Here is a 23,856-nt window from a genome sequence, read left to right as displayed (position 1 = left end):
GTACAGCTAACCTTGGCAATTCAACCTTTTAGGCAATCCCACTGGTCCTGTAACTGTTAGACCCCAAACCCTTACACTCAATTTCTTTTCCCTGATTGGTGACAAATATTTTTAATTGGAGAGTTAAGAAAATAGTAAACAAAGAATTTAAAATGTTATAAACCATTAATTTTAATATGTTCATAATATAAAGATGTCTAAACCTTCATATCCAATAGAACAATACAAAGTCAACAAAGTTAATAGAACATTTAGCTCTTCAAAGCAAATATAAATGGGTCAAATTGATTCCAAAGGAATTTGTCTTTCTCTCTCTCTATTAAAAACTTGAATCCAGTTTTCTTTACAGTTCAGAGACAAATAAAACTAGTAGAGAACTGAAGGCCAAGAGTTAGTATACAGACTGACATAGAGTGGTATATATATATATAAACACAAAAAAGTGGTTGGGGTGGGGGGGGAGAGCTAGGATAAGGAAGGTAACATACCAAATGCTGCTTGTTACTTTTAAAATGTTAAATTACAAAAGAGAACGTTCTACATTAGGACCCCATTTTTCTGAGGTCTAGGGTTCACATGGCTATTATGTGATTAATACAAGGTCCTTTTTCTTTCGATGTGTGATTAATACAAAGTCCTTTTTCTTTTGTTATATCTCATATACCAATTAATGCTAAACTGATTTGGTGAGCCTCCTAAGATCAGGATTAAAAGATTGTAAAAGTCAAATTAACATCAGGATTTGAACCAAATAACTATAAGCAAAACAGCTAAGTGCTCTGACACTCATCATGTTCTCAGCGCGTGACATATAACATAATTGAACTACTTAATGTCCAAATCTAATAGACAATAAAATCAACCACAAGTTTCTAATTAAATATTATGCATTGTAAAAGAACAACAACAGAAATCCAGTTTAAACAAATACTGTTAATTTAGTTCAAACTTTTCAAGCATGACCACAACACAGTTTAAAAAGATTCCTAATTATAAGCAGAAGTGGGAATACTTGTGTCCACTGTACAATGAGCTAGATTTACACATCCTGTTTCTGCTCCATGCCTAATAATATTGTAAGAGCAAAAACTGTCATGTGAATGACTCAATTTATAAACATAGAAGCTGAATGAATTCATATGTAATTAAAAGAATGGTAATATAATAAGGGAATTGTGTACAAATATGAAAATACAGCACTGAACATGAACTATGTGAATATTGTTGTGCCTACATTTATATAATGGAAGTAGTCATAATAAGGAAGTCCACATCACAGAATGTACAGTATACAGACTGATTGATAGTCAACATATTGTAAACAAAATTAAGTTTCATAAGGCAAGTGATAAGATAAAAAAAATATTAATGTGCCAACAACATCCTAGCAGTTCGCCCTTTAAATCTTTCCTTTCAATGTCTGAAGCCCAGAGATCATGTTCTTCAACAGGAATTGAATGTATTACTAATTTGTTATGGCACCAAGATGGATTCAGTCACTGTAAATAGTACATTGGCTAATCCCCCCTTTCAAAAATTTGATCAGACAAAAGCAAATTTGCTTACGCTTGAAATTTCAATGGTCCACTTGGAATCTAGTAATCCAGTTCATGTATATTTTTTTATTTGTATTAAAAGAGGCTGTAGCATCACAAATACCTAGAAAGTAACTTACAGAAGACTATTTCCCCTGTGCTACAATGTGTTAGACCTTTGAAGCATAGCAAGTGTTTTTTAAAACCTTTATTGTCTGCCAATTTATTTGTCTTATCTCCTTAACTTTTCTTCTTGGGTCATTGTCTTGCAGGAAATACTTTGCAAGACCTGGGGATAATGTTGATGCACTAATTTTCACATTTTTAATAATTGTCAGGATCATTACAATTTAGGCTATTTAAGAGATTTAAAAAAAACATTCAAATAATGAATATACTTTATCCTGCTTAAATACTTTTTTTTTTATTAATTGAAAAGTGTGTTTTTTTTTAAGCAAGTGCACTTTGTTTAAGAACATTTTGTATTATCAATGAAAACACACTTTTAGTGACAGGAAGTTAATTATAGACTTGTACACAATTAATAAATTAAAAGAAGAAGCTTTTCTTTAAGGGTATCCATCTTTTATATAGTAGCAAGGATAAAGTGAATCCTAATAACTGCAGCTTTCTTTCCTTTCAAATTATGTTTGCAAGAGTACATAACAATATTGTCAACACTTAGCACCATATTCATCAACACAGATACATTCAATGACACTTAGCTCAGAGAACTAAGCACAAATAGTTAAAAGGCTATACCAATAAACATCATAAACATTATTTTTCAAAGTAAATAAATACAGCATTGGATAAACTGACTACAATCGTAACAAATAATCTTTTCAAATAAGAATATAGATAGGGTTCTCTCATGTCACTTTTACAATGTAGGCATGGGTAACATTAAAAAAAAAATATATATGAACTGTGTAAGTAGTGTCTAAGAAATGAGAATTATATATGTACGAGATCTACTAAACAAGAAATCGTTGCGTCATACACAATTTTGTTATTAAAAATATATATACACCAATCTCATTCAACCCGAACATGGATATACAAATGCCTACGAAACTACTAAGAAAAGAATTTCTAAAAATACAAATCAATAATCTATTAAGCTGTCACACACCATCTCTTTAAAAATATTTGATTCTAAGCTGTCAATGGACAACATGTGAACACAATATATCAAGTTCAGTTTTTATATAGTTTTTACTTCAAACATGTTATAACAGTTTAATACATTTGTATATGTAAAACCATTGTATCATTACCAAATAAATAATAATAATAAAAGACATAATGCAGACCTTTCCGATGTAGGACACTTTGCGATAAAAATTATTTGGGTTGAAAATATTTCTTCACATAAAGTAAGTGTTGATTGTTATGGCAATTTTAAAACATAAAAAGAAACCGAAATGACCATACAGAGTATAAGAGTAAATCATTACAGGTTGCAATGCATCCCCAGGGAGAGATTTAAATATTTAGGTTTCAAAAAGCTACCATCTTTGAAGATGTTTTTAATAATCTTTATCTGTGAGGAAATTTGTTTGACAATTGTGCATTACATATAACAATACATTTTTTATGTCATGCAAGAAAACTTGAATTATAGATTGTCACATGTTTCAAGCCTTCACCCACTGTTTAGTTAGAATCACATCTTAAGGTGAACAAGTGCCAAGCTTTGTTCTGTTTAAACAAAATAATGATGCACTTGACATTATATGATGAATACAGAATGTTACATTTGCACTTACACACTATAAATACTGTCAGGGCCACCACCAAAATGCTGAAGATAAAATATAAATCTAATAATAACAAATAAAAAAAATTCTCAATCAAACCTTTGAGGGGATGAACATCAATATAGTTTTGATCTTTAAATGTAACCGTCTTGATTGGGTCTAAGTGCAGTAACTTGCAGGTAGATTCAATGGATAAAAATCTCAAGTGACCAGATAGTATAACCCACTGGTCAAGGCTACTCACTCCCTGTATTTCAATAACTTTTATTTTGCCAATGTCAACTTTCGACATAATTGGGATGGTAGAATATAAGCAAGTATACAGGGAATAAGATTTCATTAAGTAACAAATGTCATAAAAATATATTAATAGTATTAAACAATATAACGGTCTATTAACAACTCAAAATCAATGGGAGACATGCTGAAGCTGACAGACGTCAATAAGTATAATCATAGGAATCTCTTTCTTATTAAATAACAAAATGAGATACAAGAATGACAGCATGAAATAAAATTGTTTGTACATTTCAATAAAAAAAAGTTGTTTTTTTTTTTGGTAAAGTTAAAAAAAAAAAGAAGTACAATGAACTGAAACTTACACAGAAACACTACATTGAAATGATCACTTTGATAGTGGTATAAAGATATTCAAAATAATATTCACATTTTTTTGGGGGGAGTGAAATGAGGACACAGACAAAATAAATGATGTCCCTTTGTTTATAGCTCACTAATGTCAGTGAGAAAGTATCAGCAGATAACAAGAACCAGCAGATTCTATGAATAATAATATTATTCAATGTTTTGTTTAGGTTATTAGTTGATATTTAAAACAAACACATGATAACAAACTAAGCAAGCCAGAATGAAATTGATTCTAACTTGGGAATGAAATTTTAGTAGCTCATTAAAAATACTAGAAACAGAATCAGCTAGGATTACTAAACATGGACAAACTAAAATATCAATCACCCTTATAAAACGTTTCAAAACAAATCTAATCTACATGAAATTATAAATAGCAATTTGAACTGAACTGAACATGAATTGATGTCACTTTCATTCCTGTGCTTTGACTATCTCTATTAAAGATTGTCATACATGGTGAAAAACAAGAAATGGACAGCCTTTTGGTGTATCTGGTGTACAAAAAAAAAGGAAGTGTTAAGCTGGGTGTTTTTTTTTTCTAGTGAATGATCATTTTTAAGCCCTTTTTAGCTCTGCAGAATCAAGTTTTCTAAGCTCTTCTGTTTGTAGTAAAGAACAATTCCATTATGGGAGAAGCAGACGTTCACTCTGACTTCAAACTTATTTCAAAACCAATGAGCAACTAATTGGTGGGAATAAAGGAGAAGTGATTTCAAGATCAACTGCCATGCCTTGGGATGTTGTCCAAAATATAGCTGAAGTTTTAAAGTTAGTTGGCAGCAAAGATGTTAAAATTTTCATCACTTTCTCTGTCTGCCTCTTCTTCTTTTTCTTTGCACTGTTCCCGGAACAAGCCCCAAAGAAATTGTAATATGGCCATAGAGTTTAGTTTCCATTTTTTTTTACAATAGTTAGTGGGTCATCGTAGTGTCCAATCACTCTAATAACCCTGTCTCTAATCTCTTTGTTTGAGATGTGGTCTTTAAATGTGATACCTAGGATCCTTATGTAGCATCTCAATTCCATTGCTAGGATACTACTCTCTAGCTCTGCAGTCAGCGTTCAAGACTCACAAGCATATAAGAATGTGGCCATGACCAGGGAGCACATCAGTCTGACTTGATGTTGAGGGCTATGCCTTTGTCTTTCCATATTGTTTTGAGTTTTACCAGTGCTGCCGTGGACTTTGCAGACAGAGAAAGCGATGGGAAGACCACATAAAAGAAAAAGGTTCTATCCAAAGGCAAAAAACAGAAAAAAATAGGGAAAGACAGTTGACAAATCTTGTGTGGTGCCCCAACAGACTAAGGGAGAAGTGAGATAAGGTGATGTTCAATTTAAAGTCTTTGACATTGTTAAGTTGATCATGAAAATCTCCAATAGTTTTAGTCTTTCTAATATGCGTCTTTTATCAGTTAACATTTACAGCTGTTGATTATTACAAACACATGTGCAAACATTGGTGTACTACATGAAATCAGAAATGGAACATAGAAGCCTGACAACTTTCTTAATTTACAGACTCAAAGACAAGTCTTTATTACAGGACATAAAATTATTGGATACAATTTTGGCAACACAAACTAATACTGCATTCTGAATACGTTTACTTAGGTCACATATTGTCACAGTCTGTCAAACAGACCAGTAGAAATGAAATTTGAAAATGATGTAACTGCAGCAGTGAAAAAAAAGTTGGGACTATTTTTTTATTTTTTTTTATTTCCGTCTCAAGTTAGATTATCTAAAAAGAATTGAAAGACTGGATTAAAGTATTAGGTATTCTGTTAAAGCCTACTTGCTGAATTTCAAGACAAGCTAACTCACAGTACTCCATTTATGTTCATCAATGTAGATCAAACAATACAATGATAACAAAAACATGAGATCATTAATCTGTTTAGCAATTATAGACATTAAAACAACAACACCAATACATATATTAATGCCTACAAGAAAAAAGCTTGAAGAAATCATGACAACTTTTTTCATTACAAAAAGACATTTATCACAGAACTTCTGGTTGTGTTGTGTGTGTGTGTGTGCATAAAGATATCTCCTCCACTTACATGCACAAGCAATTCAATTTACAAGTGACATATGTAGTTGAAAAAAACTTTTAGACCATAAGGTGACAAAGATGGCAGTATTTACATAAAAAAGGAAAAGAAAAAACGCAATTGACTCAAAAGCGGCTATTTGATTTTGTGCAATTTTAGAGCATGGGAGATTCATGAATTGATGATAAAAATTCACACAAGACTTTTCATGTTTTAAGGAAGATAATAATAAAAATAAATAAATAGAAACTAGAAGAAGAAACGATTATAATCTAGATCATTGTTGACTACTACGGAGGGAGCATGCAGACAGTTGCCAGAAGGAAAAAGGAGTGGACCAGCCTTGTCTCTTGATGCATATGTAGAGGGGGTGGAAAGAATGAGAAACTTGTCATCCCCAGCAGTCACCACAACAAAGTAAGGCCAGGTTAAATGTTGATGTCTAACACTTGTCCTGTTTCTGGCTTAGTTACTATATAGTTTTCTCTACAAAGATTGAACAATTTAAGATTAAGGAAGTCTAAGTCCCTTGAGGATGAGATTTGTTTTCTCTTAGCATATATAATCATAAATTTCCAAGGGAACAATTTCTTTGGTGCTTTTTTACATCCCTTAAACCCAAGCTACAGTAAACAAATAGCACCACAAGCTTCTTGCATGGTGGCTAGGGATGTTAGTGTCTTAGTCTTTGAACCTTGATTTAGTGTCTTAGTCTTTGAACCTTGATTTAGATATACTTAAAGCACTTCATCTTATCGTGGGCGATCCTGGTTTTAAAAAGTACAGAGTCCACTCGATACTGTGTGTAGTACAGTGGGGTGTAGCCATACACTTGAGTGAAGAAATTGATGCACTGGTGCCTCTCTTCAAAGTGGCTGGAGTTGCTGGACAGTGTTGTTGGACACCCAGGACAGCGAAAAGTCCATCTGGAGGTCACCTGCATATATATATATATGGTATATTAGTCGGTGGTTGCAATTCCACAAGTCAGAAAAATACAATGACTGGTTTTAAAAAAAAAGCTAAGAAAAGATTCGTCTTGGATTATGTTAAGATCAGTAGACATGTACAGTATTCCCTTGTTACTTTGCAATTTGTTTATGTGGACATTTTCATAGGTTTAAAAAAAGTTAAATTTAAAATATTTATTACTGTATTTTTTTAGCCTAAAAAAAAAATCTCAAAATAAACTGAAGCTAATTAAAATAAATATTATCTGTAACATTTTTAGGAACATTAAAGCCGAAAACTTGTTAAAAAGTTACGTAGACAGCACGAGAAAAGTTATTTTTCAAGAGTTATGTACAACAGTGTGGGGAAGGTATAGAAAGACTTGAAATAAACTAAAAATAAGTCTAGAGTCTTAATTCCTGAATATTTACTTATTACAGGTGACCCTGCATTAAAAGAAGAAACACTGTAAACAGCTTTTAACTACTTTTAATTTATAAACAATCAGCAAATGCTTTAGTCCTTTAGTTAGGAATCTCTTGCCCGGTGGATTGTTCAACATTTTACATTAAAAATGTATAGTCTTATTGCAAAACAGCAGTTTGAACCAAATGAGTAGGACTCTTTATGGGACTCAAGATTTTAACATGCAACACCACTTTCAAGAAGAACATGAAACTTAACAACTGTTAAAAAATTGCCGTGATTAGTGGGCAATTTCTAATTTGTAAGCCCATGAATTTTGAAAATGCATGTCAAGAACAGTGCTCCAGTCACATTAAAAAGTTTTCTACAAGATGAATCATAGTCATTCTATGAGATGAACCATAGTAGTTTTATGAGATGAACCATAGTCCTTCTATGAGATGAACCATGGTCCTTCTACTAGATGAACCATAGTCCTTCTACTAGATGAACCATAGTCCTTCTATGAGATGAACCATAGTCCTTCTACTAGATGAACCATAGTCCTTCTACTAGATGAACCATAGTCCTTCTACTAGATGAACCATAGTCCTTCTACTAGATGAACCATAGTCCTTCTACTAGATGAACCATAGTCCTTCTACTAGATGAACCATAGTCCTTCTACTAGATAAACCATAGTCCTTCTACTAGATGAACCATAGTCCTTCTACTAGATGAACCATAATCCTTCTATGAGATGAACCATAGTCCTTCTACTAGATGAACCACAGTCCTTCTACTAGATGAACCATAGTCCTTCTACTAGATGAACCATAGTCCTTCTATGAGATGAACCATAGTCCATCTACTAGATGAACCATAGTCCTTCTACTAGATGAACCATAGTCCTTCTATGAGATGAAACATAGTCCTTCTATGAGATGAACCAAAGTCCTTCTATGAGATGAACCATAGTCCTTCTATGAGATGAACCATAGTCCTTCTACTAGATGAACCATAGTCCTTCTACTAGATGAACAATAGTCCTTCTACTAGATGAACCATAGTCCTTCAACTAGATGAACCATAGTCCTTCTATGAGATGAATCATAGTCCTTCTACTAGATGAACCATAGTCCTTCTACTAGATGAACCATAGTCCTTCTACTAAATGAACCATAGTCCTTCTACTAGATGAACCATAGTCCTTCTACTAGATGAACCATAGTCCTTCTACTAGATGAACCATAGTCCTTCTATGAGATGAACCATAGTCCTTCTATGAGATGAACCATAGTCCTTCTATGAGATAAACCATAGTCCTTCTATGAGATGAACCATAGTCCTTCTACTAGATGAACCATAGTCCTTCTATGAGATGAACCATAGTCCTTCTACTAGATGAACCATAGTCCTTTTACTAGATGAACCATAGTCCTTCTACTAGATGAACCATAGTCCTTCTATGAGATGAACCATAGTCCTTCTATGAGATGAACCATAGTCCTTCTACTAGATGAACCACAGTCCTTCTACTAGATGAACCATAGTCATTCTATGAGATGAACCATAGTCCTTCTACTAGATGAACCATAGTCCTTCTACTAGATGAACCATAGTCCTTCTACTAGATGAACCATAGTCCTTCTACTAGATGAACCATAGTCCTTCTACTAGATGAACCATAGTCCTTCTACAGCTGAAGGAAGTCAACAACAACAATTTTGAATATTCCATTTAGCTGCAAGCTTTAAAATATCATGCACATAGAATAAATTAGTGTAGAATAGGTTAGTGTAGAATAGGTTAGTGTAGAATAGGTTATGTAGAATAGTTTAGTGTAGAATAGGTTAGTGTAGAATAGGTTAGTGTAGAATAGGTTAGTGTAGAATAGGTTAGTGTAGAATAGATTAGTCTTTTGTTGGTCTTTTAGGTTTTCATAGCTGTATGTTTTTTTAATGCAATTAATACTTTAAAGTAGCATCATTATTAATTCTATTAAAATATATTTCCTGAGCAGTGATGTAACAGCTTAAGAACCATTTTTAAAACACAATAATATGATGAATAATTAATATATTAGTTAGAACAGTAAAGCGCTTTTCTTACTGCAAAAAGTCAAAGTAGCAAATGACTTCACAAGTTACTCAAAACTTAATTTAGGTCTGGTACTAAAATATGGTTCACACAATAAACACAAAATAAAATGGAAACAATTAAAGAATGTTTGGTTTGTTACCTTGATTGGTGGTTTTCTAGTAATGTGTGACACTAGAAAGTTCATGGCTATGTCTTCACAGTTCAGGTATTCATCCACTTTGTCTCGGATAGCTTGAGGCATGACGTAGCTATACAGGTATGTGTAATACTGGCAAAATAAAAAGTTAAATGAAAAAATTAGGTGGAAAATGTTAAATTTTAATAATTTCATGAACTTTGGGGGAAAAAATTACAATAAAAATACAATTAGATCAATGTAAAATAATTTTGAATATTTATGTTTCATGTTAAGAAATTGTTAACATATTGAGAATATCAGTTTATCTTTCTAATATTAGTATATCAATTGAACAATTAAAATGCAGATAATTAGCCAGATCTCGTTTCGTCTGAAGAGGTATATTATTTATATTTTAACAACTTTTCTAATAGGAAGACCAGAGAAGCCAAAACAAGGAATTAATGGTTCTTACACTGGATGTGGTGGCTAAGTGGTAAAGCACTTGGCTTTTGAATAGGGAGTCCCAAGTTCAAATCCTGGTGAAGACTGAATTTTTTTATTTCAGGATCTTTGGGTGCCTCTGGGTCTAAATTGTGTTTAATTGTGACAAAACTTAATAAACGTAACACCTGCCTCTAAAGTTAAATTCTTTAAAAAATAAAACAACTTAAACTTCAGATAATGCTTATCAAGTCAATAAGGTTCTTAGAAAAGAGAAAACCAGGTTTGCAGGAAATGTCTGTCCACAATGGCACACATCAAAACTATGTCAATCAAGATTTCCCACCCAAGTAGAAACACAGTCATTACTTACCTTGTGGAAGAAGGCTGCTCCGGTCAGCACCATTGACAACTCACATGAGTAGTTTGAGTTGTAGTTCCAGGACTGGTGTTTGACATCCCAGGCATGGAACCGGCCAGGGAACCCAACAATTCTTGTCCTTTCCTCTCTCCAAACTCTGTCACAAAAAGTATATTGTATCATTTCTAAGCACCTATTTATTTGTAGCTATTAGCTGTTAATTGCTCACAATGTTGCAATAAAAGATTTGCCCATATTGTTTCTCAAACAAGGAAAAATCATGACATTTTTTAATCTGCTAGAAACTACTAACAAAGGACTAGGACAAATATTGAATAACCTTATTTGGATTCTGAGTTTTTTAGGAACAATTGTTATAAGCAAACACAATTCATGAGTGATAACCTATTTTCCAAGTTACTAAGCTATTCAAAGGAGCCAATTTTCTCCCTTGGCAGTGTGGCTTGGTCCTACATTTACAAATATAGAAAGGAGATGGGGAATGAAAATGTATACACATTTTTAAATTATTATCAAATATATTGACAACAGTGCAAACAACTGTGTAAATACCTAAAGCCAAAAACTATTTCGTCATGTCTGAGGTGGGCATCATCATCAATGCTGAGAATGGCTTCTGTTTCAATCACATCAAAGGGAAGAAATCTATTATTTAGACTGTTTTTACCCGTTTTCACTACCTGTAAAAATATAAAATTAAGCATGACTAAATCCTGAAATTTACAAGTAAAACAAAACTACTAATCTTATTCATGGTAAACCAGTTACACAGACTCAAAAATCAAATGTTACAATAATTGAAAAATTATCATGGAATCCCCATATTGACGAAATTATTTAAAAAATCAAACAAAACATTTGGGTTCATTAGAAGAAATTTTTACAAATTAAACAAGAACATAAAACTAAAATGCTATTTAACCTTGGTTAGGCCATTATTACAATATGTGTCTTCTTTTTGGAGAAAACATAAAGAAACTAGAACAGATGCAAAAAAAGAACCCTGAGAAATATAACTAGTGAGTATTTGATTTCATGAATGGTACATTGAACTCCAATCATATAATATGAAACAATGCTTATTAAATGATGTTTAAAATTTTATTAAACTTATATACAAACTAAATGATTTCTTGCTCTATTAAAAAAAAAGTAAACAGTTAATATAAGTAGCTTGTATAACAGAAAACACTTACTATGGTAATATAAATATTTTTAGTACATTTTTAAAGACAATAATGAGACATTTGATGATATTTAAAAAAATATATGGAATATTTATCTCCCTTTTTATAATCTCCATGTTTTTTCTAGTGAATAGTTTTAAATATGGTGTAATTTAAAAAAAAACAACTGCTTGCATATTTAATTTAAAAAATTAAATGTTTTGCTTTTTAGAAAACAAAAAAAAATTCATTTGAACTTTGAAAGATCTGTTAGATTTTCAATATCTTTTCTAGTTTTAGTAATCTTAATGGGTCAAACAGAGCATACAAAAATAATAGCAGCTATTCCCTGCTAATAAAATACCCATCTCCACACATTTTCCAATCCTCAGAAGAACTTATCTTTTTTTTAACCAAAAATCCTATAGAAATAATAAAAGTGCCATATACAAAAAAAAGTCCAACACAGTGAACAATTTGTACAATTGTTACAAGCACATTGTCTACAGTACTAAGATAGGAACTATGCTATTGAAGGGAAGAGGGTGGAAAGACAGATGGGCTGCTTTGCCATGGTAGGGGTAAGTAATTCACAATTATACTAAGAATTATGCATAGGGATGAGAAAGGTGGGGGGGGGGGGGATGAAGGAGTAGCTCATAATCAGCTGGTGAAGATAAAAATGAAAAAAAAAAAAAAAAAGATGGAAAGGCAATAAGGCAGGATTAGACCTAAGTGTGCACATAACTGTAACTGCTGGACTAGTAAGTCTTAAACCTTGTTAGTACTGAGCGTTAGTTTTCCTTCTTGGTGTTATGGTAAGCTATTTAAAAAAAAGGGGGGGGGGGGGGAGAGGGGAGAAATCAAACACACAATACATTTTTTCTATTTTCCTATTAAATAATTGAAAACCACATTCATGCACACTCATAAGGTCATTTTTATATGAAATATGTAACTTGCATACTAGTGGGCATAACTGTAACAAAAGCATGCTGTGTTACAAAACAGGATTCTGTAGCCCAATTAACTTTATTTAACTTCAGAAGTCTTTAGCTCACAGGATAACAGTTGTGCTAAAATAAGCCAGCACCCCCCCCCTGCCCCTTTTTTATTCTAGGAAATAAAATGTGAGCACTCCTATGTTTAAACTATAAAAAAAAAATAAAAAATTATTACTTCAACAGGAACCCCAATCTCAGGCCAGCGGAGATCAGAAGATGGTGGATTTTCCCCATTCCAAACAACAATAACCTTGTTGAGGAAAGGAAGACCTTTAAATCTGTGCAAGGCTTGAATCAGTACAACTTCCCTGTCATATGTCAGCATCACAACTTGGAAAGAAAGATATAAAAGACTCTTGAAATGAAACATAAAATTAACTAAATTTTTTTACCATAAATATGTAACTAGAAAACATATAGAAGAGTAAACTAATTGAAGGGTAGATATGTGATGTCTCCCAATACCAGAAAATAAGAGAAATTAACAATTTGAAAACTTTATATAGAGGAAACAAGTGTATTTCTGGGTCTAAAAAGTCACACTGTTCAGATTATAAGTTTCAAGCTTCATGTTAAGTCTACTTCTGAGAATTTATTCTTGAGTTTGAATAATAAAGTGCATTATTGCGAGGGTTAAGGTTTGGCAGCTTTGTGTTGAATCTTTTCATGATTTCTACTTAAAAGATTAAGTTACTTTCATTTTATTCATTTTCAAACAGGAAGTCTACCAGTGGCCGTCAGATTTAACTTCTGAAAATACCCAAGACATAGTCACCACCCAATATCTGTGTAACACTGTTCAGCACCGATTAAGGTTTGAATTTTTTAAAATTTGTACAAGCCATGCAAGGCAGTAACAAGGGACTACAAATCTAACTGTTCTTGGGTGACTCTCCTGCACAGTCACTTTTGTGAGAGTAAATGTGAATAGAAAGACATTTTATCCTTTATAACCCATTTGATAAGTTCAAATAAAGAATAAAGTTAGTACAAAATTGTGGTAGAAATACTGCTGGCATTGATACAAGAATATGACTTGAAATGTTTAGTAAGCAATGTCTTTGCAGCAGTCTCCACGTGTTCATTAGAGAAATGTTGATCCGTTACTTTAAATGCATTTATTTATATGTAACCTTACAGCCCAATTCTAAAAAAAAAAGGCAATCAAAGCATTTCATGAACATTTTGAGAAATTGGCGTATCATTCAACATGGTAAAAAGTGCCTTAAAATGGAACCGTTTAATTGAAATATATACTTTTTTTTTTTTACAAAATTTTTTTTCAATAGTATTATTTACAAGATCAATTAATAATGTAGACATTAATATGTGTTTAGGAACCCAAAAATGATAAAAAAAATTTTTTCATCACTTCATTTTCTCAGAATCTTGAGTTTGACTTAAAAAACATTTCATTGCATTAGTTCAAGTATTTCAAATTGTTGTAACTCTGTAATGTGCACTAACATCTGTTTCTGCAGAAGTTTTGCACTGTTAGGAACTAGACTAGAGATAAGAAATAACAGAGTTCCACCTAAGTCTAGGAGCTTGAGTTGAAGCTGTGATCTAAGCAGACCTTGTCATTATGTATTTGTGATGTTCTGTTAATAAAGACCTTTCTTTGTTGAGTTGCCACTCTTAAGAGTTACTCCTGTATTATTTTTAAAAATTCAATTTAAAGAAAGACAAAAAAAAATTGGTAGGAAAAAATATATATAATAATTACTAGTAAACTGTTCCCTGGGAGAGTTACCACCAAGTGCTTCACCAAACTCCTTCCCATCACCACCTGCACCTCGTCCTACTGGCCGGAACCCATAATTGGAACCTGAAAAAAATTATTCTTGTTAGTCAATGAACAATTTAAATACAAAGAAGTTGACAATAAAGCAACATGAAACCAGAATGTTTTTATAAGCAAGGTATCTCAATTTTGTTTCTTGTAATGAATGTGTGTAAAGGAGAAGAAGGATCAGTATTCTCAAACAGTGAGGCATGTCTGCCTAGGGGAATGCAGAGCTGTTCAATTTATTTTTCAATGGAGTGAACAAAAAAATCAGTGTTCGTTGTAGTTATAATTCATAAAGAAGAGTTGCCAAGGTGAAAGAGCGCTGAACCAACAAAAATCTGAGAGAAGAAGGAGGCCCATCTGCAACTGACCTAACCCACCCATGCCACGTAAGCGGCCTGTTTTTCAAAGCAAGGATTGGACTTAACAGTCATCTTCGATTCCATAGGATATGAGAAATGTGCTCATCTTTGACCATGAAGGAGGAGCTATATATGTATAATCCATATATCTGAACATACATCAAGTAAACATGACATTACTATAAATTTTTCAAAATTTAAAAGTGACCTTGTTTTATCTTCTAAGTAGGACCTTTCAGAAGCAGCTGCAACAAAATTGACACAAAACCGTTTTTTTTAAAAAATAAACATTTCAAAATGTCTCCACCAATATATTGTTCTCTTGTGTTTGTCAGAAAGGTTGGATTTCCCTGTCATACATCCTTCTATTGATGACTTTTGCAGGATAAAAAAAAAGGTCAGCGACAAGATGTGTTATGTAAGATGAAGATCTAACAACAATACTGTCCATTAAAGATGTATGTATCCTACATGTATCTCAAATGTCCTTCCCATTATAGTATTAACTTCATTTGACCTATGTTTTTTTAAAAGATAAATAAGTGTGCTCTAAACATCAGCAGAATGCATTTCTGCTGCTAATAATGCAGCCCATCCCACCCCTTCTTTAACTAGACTTGACATACTCTTCTATTAGAATAAGTGCAAGAAGTAAAAGTGCATTGTAAAATGAAATAATTTCTGAAGCCTTAGAACACAGGAAAATGTTTTACGCCAAGGCTCAGCCCCAGACTTTCAAGTTCTCTAAAGGATGCATGAAGAAATTTCCTTTGGCCACATCACAGGATAAAGCTTGAGAAATCACTGAGGTAGATAGTAAGTAATGCATTTAAGCAAGTTATGATGGTACCAACAATAAGTATACTTCATACAGAACAGCAATGTGCTAGGAACAGATTCATCTTAATTAATAATCTTCCATGAAAATGTATTTCTTGATTTATGTGCTAAGACTAACAGAATTGACCAATAATTTTAATGTCTACTTTTGCATTGAAAAGCTTGCATAAACTAATAACAAATTACTTGTCTTGTTTTTAATCATTTCGAATGAGCTATAATTACATGTCTTCACAAATATTAGGTATAGAATATAGTAATGTCCTGTTTTTTGTGTGAAAAAAAGTGTGTAAATTATCAAATAAAATTACTATAATACTGGTTTTACCAAATTAAAATTCAACAATTAAATAATGCTCACAATTCAACTTTAAGTTAAAGTTGTAAGCTGAACTGTATTTAAATATTTTATTACAATCTCCTCAAGAGATAGAAAAAGGAAATAACTGTCATAACTTGTCAAACAATGCAGTTATTAAAAACTTGATGGAGTGAAAGTTTTATTATGTCCCCTGAAAACTTCCTGCTCCCTTTGAAAACCAGAGTTAATCTCTCTAGTGTTGAAGATAGACATAACAAAAGCTGATGTGAACGTTTATTCAATCAAATATTTTTTATAAATTAAATCTAATGTTCATTTTTTAAAAATTAAGGTGCTTAATAAAAAGAATTTATTTGACAAAGATATTTTATCAACATAACCTAACCAACACAATTCCTTTTGAAAATTCACACAATTAAAAAAAAACAACAACATCAATAGGCCTGTCCCTCTGGGATTTAAAATGATCAAAAAGTTCAGAGACTTTATAAATGAAAAAAGAAACTCGATCAAAACATGATTTATGAAGAAGAAAATTCCTAAAATAATCAAAACCTTGTTAAAATTCCCTTAAATATAAATGATTAGTTAGTTATCAAAAATACAGATGCTGAAGGGGCAATGTGTAGGGCATAATAATTTTCATTTTTAAAGGAATGTCTGATAATTTTTTTTTTAAATTAAACAAACACACATTGTATTTTAATTTTTTTTTCAATTACAATAGAGATGTTCAATACCACCTTTACCTACTTGCTAAGTCAAAGATGATTCATAGAATCATTTTAAGTATTTATCAGATCCACCTTCCTAGTTTCAATTTTATAGATCTTCCTAGTTTTACATGACATCCTCCTTGTTTGAATTATAACAACCTGAATCTAGTTGCATTATGGTTAATATATTGATCCCATTCTAATGTTTATTTCATTGGTCCTATAATGTGTTTTTTTTTACTTTTATCTGTTTCAATCTCAAAGGTTTCCATCATAATCTACAGAGTGGCCTAATCTAGGCACAAGGGCAATAAACAACAATGACAATGTGCTGTCCAGCCCTTCAAAACTTCTGCTAACAGAGCATTAATGAAGCAGAAGCTATTCTGTTCCACACGACAATTACTTGAGTTAAAAATATGTGACCAACTTGTAAGAAACTTACTTACCCTGGCTAAAAAGGGTTGGTCATCCACTGTTTATAAATTAAGAAAACTAACAGCTTTCAAGAATAACTATTTCGTCAAAATTTCCTAAAAATATTAAATAACTTTTACAAAGCAACAAAAAGTATAATAACAAAGAAAAGTACATTGAAGAAATATAAACAAAATTGATGCTTCCATTAGGAAATATAAATTTTGTTATAATAGAGAGTAAATTAAGTCATTGTTAAAATTTTCATTACCAGGACATAAGCATACAAACAAATGAGGACTAAAAAAAACAATGTTAGAATTGTGAAATGCCACTTACCAAGAAACTTAGCTTCGGAAGGCAGCCAGGGTTCAAAAGGCGTGTGAGGATATAAATGAAAGGGGTCTCCTCTTACATTGAAAGCATTTATCTGCATAGTATGGGAAAAGTTGTATCTGTAAGTCTCAGAAGGAAAAGGGCTTTCCACAGGGCCCAGCAGCTCGTCACTTTCTGGCTCCATGTCGGGTCCCTGATATTTTAAGGGAATGAAGGATGCAGGGAAGACGCTTATTGATGGCTCATCCCTTATGGGGTGAGCAGGAATCTGAAGCCTAGTTCTAACTTCAGCAAGCAGTGTGTCAAAAATCGACTGCAAAGAGCTGAGGTAGTTTTGGAAAAAGACACGACCCTGAAGTCGCAGAGCAGCTATTTGTTCATCAGGGAATGATTGTAAATAGAAAGGTATTTCTGTCACTCGAGGCATAGGCAGCACAATAGCGGCAAGGTCCCAGCGCAAGACTTCAGAGAAGGGTAACTGCCCAAGTGAGCCCAGTATGACTGGCACAGAGCCATGTTTAAGTGCTTCATAGACACGAGACTGGAATGCTAAAGTAGAATAAAGTGCATTGTTCAAGGGTGAAATAATTAACGTGAAGGTGGACTGAATTATCTTTTCCTTACGGACAGCCTCAGTGCCACATAAAGCCCAATCACCTGGGCCCCCTACAGCAACTCCATGCTCACCACAGCTAACATCCACAAAATAGTTGCTAACAAGACTGGACTGGAAGCTCTTTAAGGAAGAGATTATGGCCTGCTCAATATGAGAGTAAACAGAGGTGGAGGTGTCCACAACATACAATGGCTTGCGATGAATGAACATATTATTGACATAACCTTTAACCTCCGTAGCATCTGCATTATTAGCAGATAAGTTATCAGAGCCAGGAGGAATAAACTGACCCCAATAAGACAGCATGTACTTTCTTCGGACAGGAGATAAAAGTGGTAGATCCTGCCAGATATTTTGATTGTTGTATGGCCCAAGGTTTGGAGGTATTAAAACATCAAATGAATTTCTAAATTTGGATCCTAAAAATGCAGACTGAGCCACTATAGCTCTCCCCAGATTAATATTGCTGAAAATATCTGAAGATTTCATTTTGAGTGCCAAATTAATTAAAATATGGTTACGTCCATCTCCATTCCAATAAGGCAGCCTGTGAAGAAAACTCTCAATCTCCTTAGGGTCAGGTGATGCGTCATCTGCGGTATCTCCAACAATGAGAATGAAAATGCAGGCTGCAGCAGCACTATCTGTCGCATATACATTCTCCCTTACATACTTCCGCAAGAAAGGAATAAGGTCCTGTCCTGCTAAGGAGTTTTTTAAGTTGTAAAAATAAACTGGGAAACCAGACACCAGAGAACACCTGGAGAAATCAAAACAGTTCTCCATGTAACACTGCTGTGATGATGAGGGCATGGAGACCTGCTCATTGACGTCAACATCCAACAGTATCCTGTGAGGAGCCTTTATGTTTGGAATAAATGACTTCGACTCTTGCTGCTCAAATTTCAACTGCTCCAGGGCCAGCTTGATTTGATTCACCTCTTTGTTCAAGCTGACATGCTGACCTTTAAGGCTGTCAATGTTCATGGAATAGGCATTGATATCTGATTGAAGTTTGAGCCTGCGGTTTTCCAGATCCCTGAGCTCATTGTTAACAGACGCTTTGATGTGCCGGAGTTCTTCTATCTCATGCTGGTATGCTGATAATGACCGAGAGTTTGGGTCAGGGTCATCAGCGTAGCTATCTATCCTGCGTGTTTTATGTGATGGAGGCTGGGTGTCAAAGTTAGCCATATTGGATAGGTAATGGTGTGCCATCAGAGACAGGCAGACCATACCAAGCAGAAGAATGAAGACCAGCTTAAACGCTGACAAACTGTAGAGTCTCATTTTGTATTCTCATGGAAAAGGATTCAATGTGAACACATGTTTAGCATATATTCTTTCAGCAATCATAAAAACAAAAAGGTTTTTTTTCTTCCAGTATTTCCTACAAACCAGAGAAAAACCATCATTGTTTTTTAGTTTTTAATTTTTGTGAGGATTATCCAGCAGGTAACAGAAGAGCCTTCAATAAGTCAGATGAAGAAACAGCCATTTGTTTTCTGAAATTAAAAAAAAAAAAGAAATGAATTGTAAGGCATTAGCATGTAACTAACTGTGAGGTGTAGCGACTATAATTACTCAACAATGTATGATGTGTGACCTTTTTGAAAAAAACCCTGCTCATCCTATGTGAAAGGGCAGGCACTAATACAAGCTGTTGTGCAGAGTACAGACACATAACCTAAGCAGTAGTATGAGATAACCACACCTTAGATCAATATCTAGTTGCACATGTAAATAAGAATAATAATACAGTCAAGTGAGGATTAAGAAGTACCTGTTACTTACACATTGATAATTATAGACACTGAGAGTATCAAGTTACCAGCAGGAAAAAGTGAAAGATTTGTTCATTTTATAGAAAGGAAACAGTCTAGAAAATTAATATGTCTAGCACTCCTGTATTAGAGGTATAAATCAAAAGGGAATCAACTCCATGAACAAGTAAAAATCTATCCAAGGAGAACTTTGTCACCCTTTTTAAATGTATTGGGCACGTGAATTTAAAATCTGCTGAAAAAAACACAGCCATCACCTTAAGACCTAATCATGACAGTCAGTTACATAGCAGGGTGTGTAGCTAGGAATTTCCCATCATTTGGGGGCTTGACCTCTTTGAGGGCCCCCTGCATTTTGTGTAATATTTAATGTAAAAAAAACACTCATTTGGAGGCCCCCTTCAAGTGGGGGTCCAAGGGGATTTTCTAATTCTCCCCCCTACTTAGCTACGCCACTGTTACATAGTCAATTACTTAAACATATCAGTCACAATGTCACTTCAATATTCTGAATTCTAAATTATTGACATATTTTTAGATCTGTTGAGTAGGCCCCAGATGACTGAAAATGGACATGGACTAGTGATATTAAAAAGAAAGTTTCCAGCTTTTGACTTTTTGACTGGCTGTTACATGCGTAAGAACATGAAATTTTTGGCTATATTTCTTTATAATCAAAATAAATCAAAATAAACTAATTTAAATCCACTACTTATTACTTGGTGTAAGAATAATCAAAATATGACAGTGCTGTTGTTGCTTTCTTTTTCTTTTTTTTTTTTTACAAAAAACTCCCTAAAGACTAACTTCCAATGATAGATCTCTGAAACAGCTCAGCAAAAACCTCCCTCCGCTCAATTAGAGTTGGTCCCCAACAAAACTGCTCCTGTCAAATAGCACTCATTAAAATTGATCCTATTAGGCAGCTGTAAATAATACAAGTGTGTCAAAATTTGTATGTCTTCACATACAGTAATTAAGTCATTAAGACATTAGGAGCAGTGGTGCTACTTTTGAAGAATAATACTCAAGAAGTGAAAGCAAGGTTTGAGGTAGTAGACATTAGTCAAGATGTGGTGACGCAGCAGAATGCTTAGGACTACTACAACGGATAGACAGCATAGAATCCAAGGCAGAAGACAAGTTACAAAGAGAATTTCCTGAAATGCTGAAAACAACTGGAACACTACCAATACAAGATTCAATTAGAGGAAAATTCTAAAGGAGTTATCCATCCACCACGTTGCTTAGCAGCATCGCTACGCAAAAAGGTTGAATTAAAAACTTTTAAAGAAATGCGTGAAAACACTTAAAACAGGTTATATTGTCATTTTCCTTTGCTGAAAGGTGTTCAAAGCTATTTCTAGTGAAACATTGAAAATTTAAATTACAATTACTGGTCAAATTTATATAAAAAGACATATGATACATAGATCTAGATCTAGTTAGACTGCCTGGTCGTGCGGTTTGCACGCTGGACTGTCGTTCGGACTTATCGATGGTCCTGGGTTCAAACCCTGCCCGCTCCCAATCCCGCCGTCCTGCGGGAGGTTTGGACTAGGAAGTAATTATCTTCAACTCTGAAGGAACATCCGAAATAAGTAAAACATTTTTTTATCTAGATCTAGAATCTAATTAGCTTCTATGAGGTACTTTGATTTTCCGGAATATTTCGATTTTCTGAGGTTACCGGAAACAGGTGTTCCCCTGGGGCAGTATATAAGGCTGAGACAATGTGTGGTCTAGTACAATGTGGTTTTGTTCTCAAAATCATCCCTAATTGGATTAATTGTGCCCATTCCTTTCACAAGGACAGGAAATCACTTAATTATTTAGATCAACATTGGAGTGGTTCTATTGTTTTCATGGAGGCTTCTCATATGGCAGATAGAGGTAAGTTGACGTCAAAATTTTTATATTTTTTATTGCGTGCGTTCATTTAACCTAATTACGCTGTGTAGATTAACATTAGACCTAAATATTTTCATTAGTTTTATCTCATTAAGTTGTTGCCTCGATAGCCATTCGTAATCTCTAATGATGGGGTATCGTTTTCAAGATCCAATATATTATAATTATTATTATATTATATTATATATATTATAAGTCAAGTATGTAATCATAGTACTTAGTAATAGTAATAATAATAATAATAATAATAATAATAATCTTTATTATCCGTAAGGAAATTTGTCTTACAATTTGTGCATTACACCAAACAAAAAACATTATAACTATAAGAAACCAAAGTGTACATTCACACCAGACTCACTCATAATTTACATGTGACAAAGTTTATACCAGATTGTTCTTATTTAATGATTTGATTGCCAGGGGAACAAAAGAGTGTTTGTGTCTGTTTGTCTTTGCTATCGGTGTATCTACTATTAGTAGTATTAGTAGATCTAGAATATTCTAGAATCAATGACGACTATGATTTTTTTTTATTTATAGATCTACATCAAATTTCAAATATAATATATTAATATTAATAATATCTAGTCTAGATTGATTAAATTTATCATCTACTTCTAAGTAGATCTAGATCTAGATATATATATTTTCTATGACGAGTATGAGTACTATTGACTCATTGAGTATGACTATGTGAGTATGTCTGATGATGATAAAAATCAAGTCATTAAGTTCATGAACTTTTAAGTTAAGTTAAGTTGCAAGTCTAATTTTTTTTTTAGATCTAAATATTATTTAGATTACTGCATTACTCATTTACTGGCATTACTTAGTCACAATTTGAATTAGTGTATAAACTATAATTAGTCACTAGTGGTCTAGTGTGATTAGTGAATTAGTGCCATTTTAGATTTAGACTGGTCATGATTAGTATCAGTATCAGTTAGATCTACTAGATTTAGATCTAGGTCTAGATAATAAGATATCTATGATTCTATGATCTATCAGATTCAATCATTCAGTAACTATCACACTATCAGTGGTATCACTCCCTCATTCACTAGTCAGTGTCAGATCTCTAGATTAGATTATATGATATCTAATTATTTTCTATCATTACTTGACGAACCTTTTCTAAATCTAGAATAGATTAGATGAAGAATCTAGATCTAGATCTAAATCCTAGATCTAGAATGATAGATGTATCGTATGACTTAGTCTTAGTCTATTCTACATCAAGTCTCTGGATATTCGATGTTTTATTGTTTATTATCTTCTTTAAAATTGTATGTTTTCCTTGCACTTTGCAATCAATTGAGCTGCAACGTTATTTGTAGTCTGTGCCTAGTTGTGAGATTGGGAAAGGGGGACGGGAGGGTTCTACTTGTTCGTAAAGGGAATAGCCGCTATTTTGTGTGGTCTGTCCGCCCGTCCGTCCCGTTTAGATCTCATAAATGTTTTGTTTGTAAAATGTTTTACATGTTTCGGATGTTAATTCAGAGTTGAAGATAATTACTTCCTAGTCCAAACCTTCCGCAGGACGACGGGGGATGGGAACGCGCAGCGCCTGGGTTTGAACCGCACGACCAGGCAGCCATCTAGAACAGAAAATATTTTAAATTTTTTCAAAGTTCTGATGCAGCGACTTTTCTGAAAGCCAAAATTATTTTTTTTTAATATCAACGCGCTATGCAAACAGTTTTTTTTTCTTTTTTTTTTTATAAAAATACACCATGTTTACAGCTATCCACTACTAATAGTAAAAAAAACAAACAAAAAAAAAACAAAAAAAAAAACACGGGGGATTATTTAGTAAGTAAGTATGACTATCTATTTAAAGCATATTTTTAGCACATTCATGTAAATGGTTTTAGATTTTTAAATTTTTTATTAAGTATTTTCTGCTATTAGGCTCCGGGTTACTATTTTAGCTATTTGCATTTTAAACAAAATGTTTATTTTTTAAAAATCTAATTAGTATAAATATAAGTGAATATAATTCAAAACAACAATTCTTAAATAATGTTTCATCTGTACTCTTTAAAAAAAATAGCGCCAATAGATCATTGTGTCCCGTGGGCTACACGTGAGGAGAAGGAGGAGTCTAAAAGGCAATCCGACTGGCTTTTCTATTTCTCTAAATCACATGATTGGAAATACTAACAAAATGTGTCTATT

The 23,856-nt window shown here is 33.1% G+C and overlaps 1 protein-coding gene across 1 annotated transcript; it reads right to left on the bottom strand.

Annotated features, from left to right (window-relative positions):
- Window positions 1–153: 153 nt before the first annotated feature.
- LOC106070127 (exostosin-like 3) lies at window positions 154–22,990 on the bottom strand. The gene is made up of 8 exons (XM_056015740.1): window positions 22,808–22,990; window positions 17,368–19,485; window positions 14,309–14,410; window positions 12,758–12,912; window positions 10,965–11,092; window positions 10,404–10,548; window positions 9,608–9,736; window positions 154–6,946 (listed from the first exon to the last, which is right to left on the bottom strand). Exons 2-8 carry the CDS (start codon window positions 19,268–19,270, stop codon window positions 6,737–6,739), a joined length of 2,772 nt encoding a protein of 923 aa, XP_055871715.1. The 5' UTR covers window positions 19,271–19,485; window positions 22,808–22,990; the 3' UTR covers window positions 154–6,736.
- Between the last annotated feature and the right edge of the window lie 866 nt (window positions 22,991–23,856).

This window comes from Biomphalaria glabrata, chromosome 17, assembly GCF_947242115.1.
Source record: "Biomphalaria glabrata chromosome 17, xgBioGlab47.1, whole genome shotgun sequence".
Classification (NCBI taxonomy): Eukaryota; Metazoa; Mollusca; class Gastropoda; family Planorbidae; genus Biomphalaria; species Biomphalaria glabrata.
The sequence above is the reverse complement of the archived record's forward strand: the minus strand, read 5'-3'. Positions and strand labels throughout refer to the sequence as shown.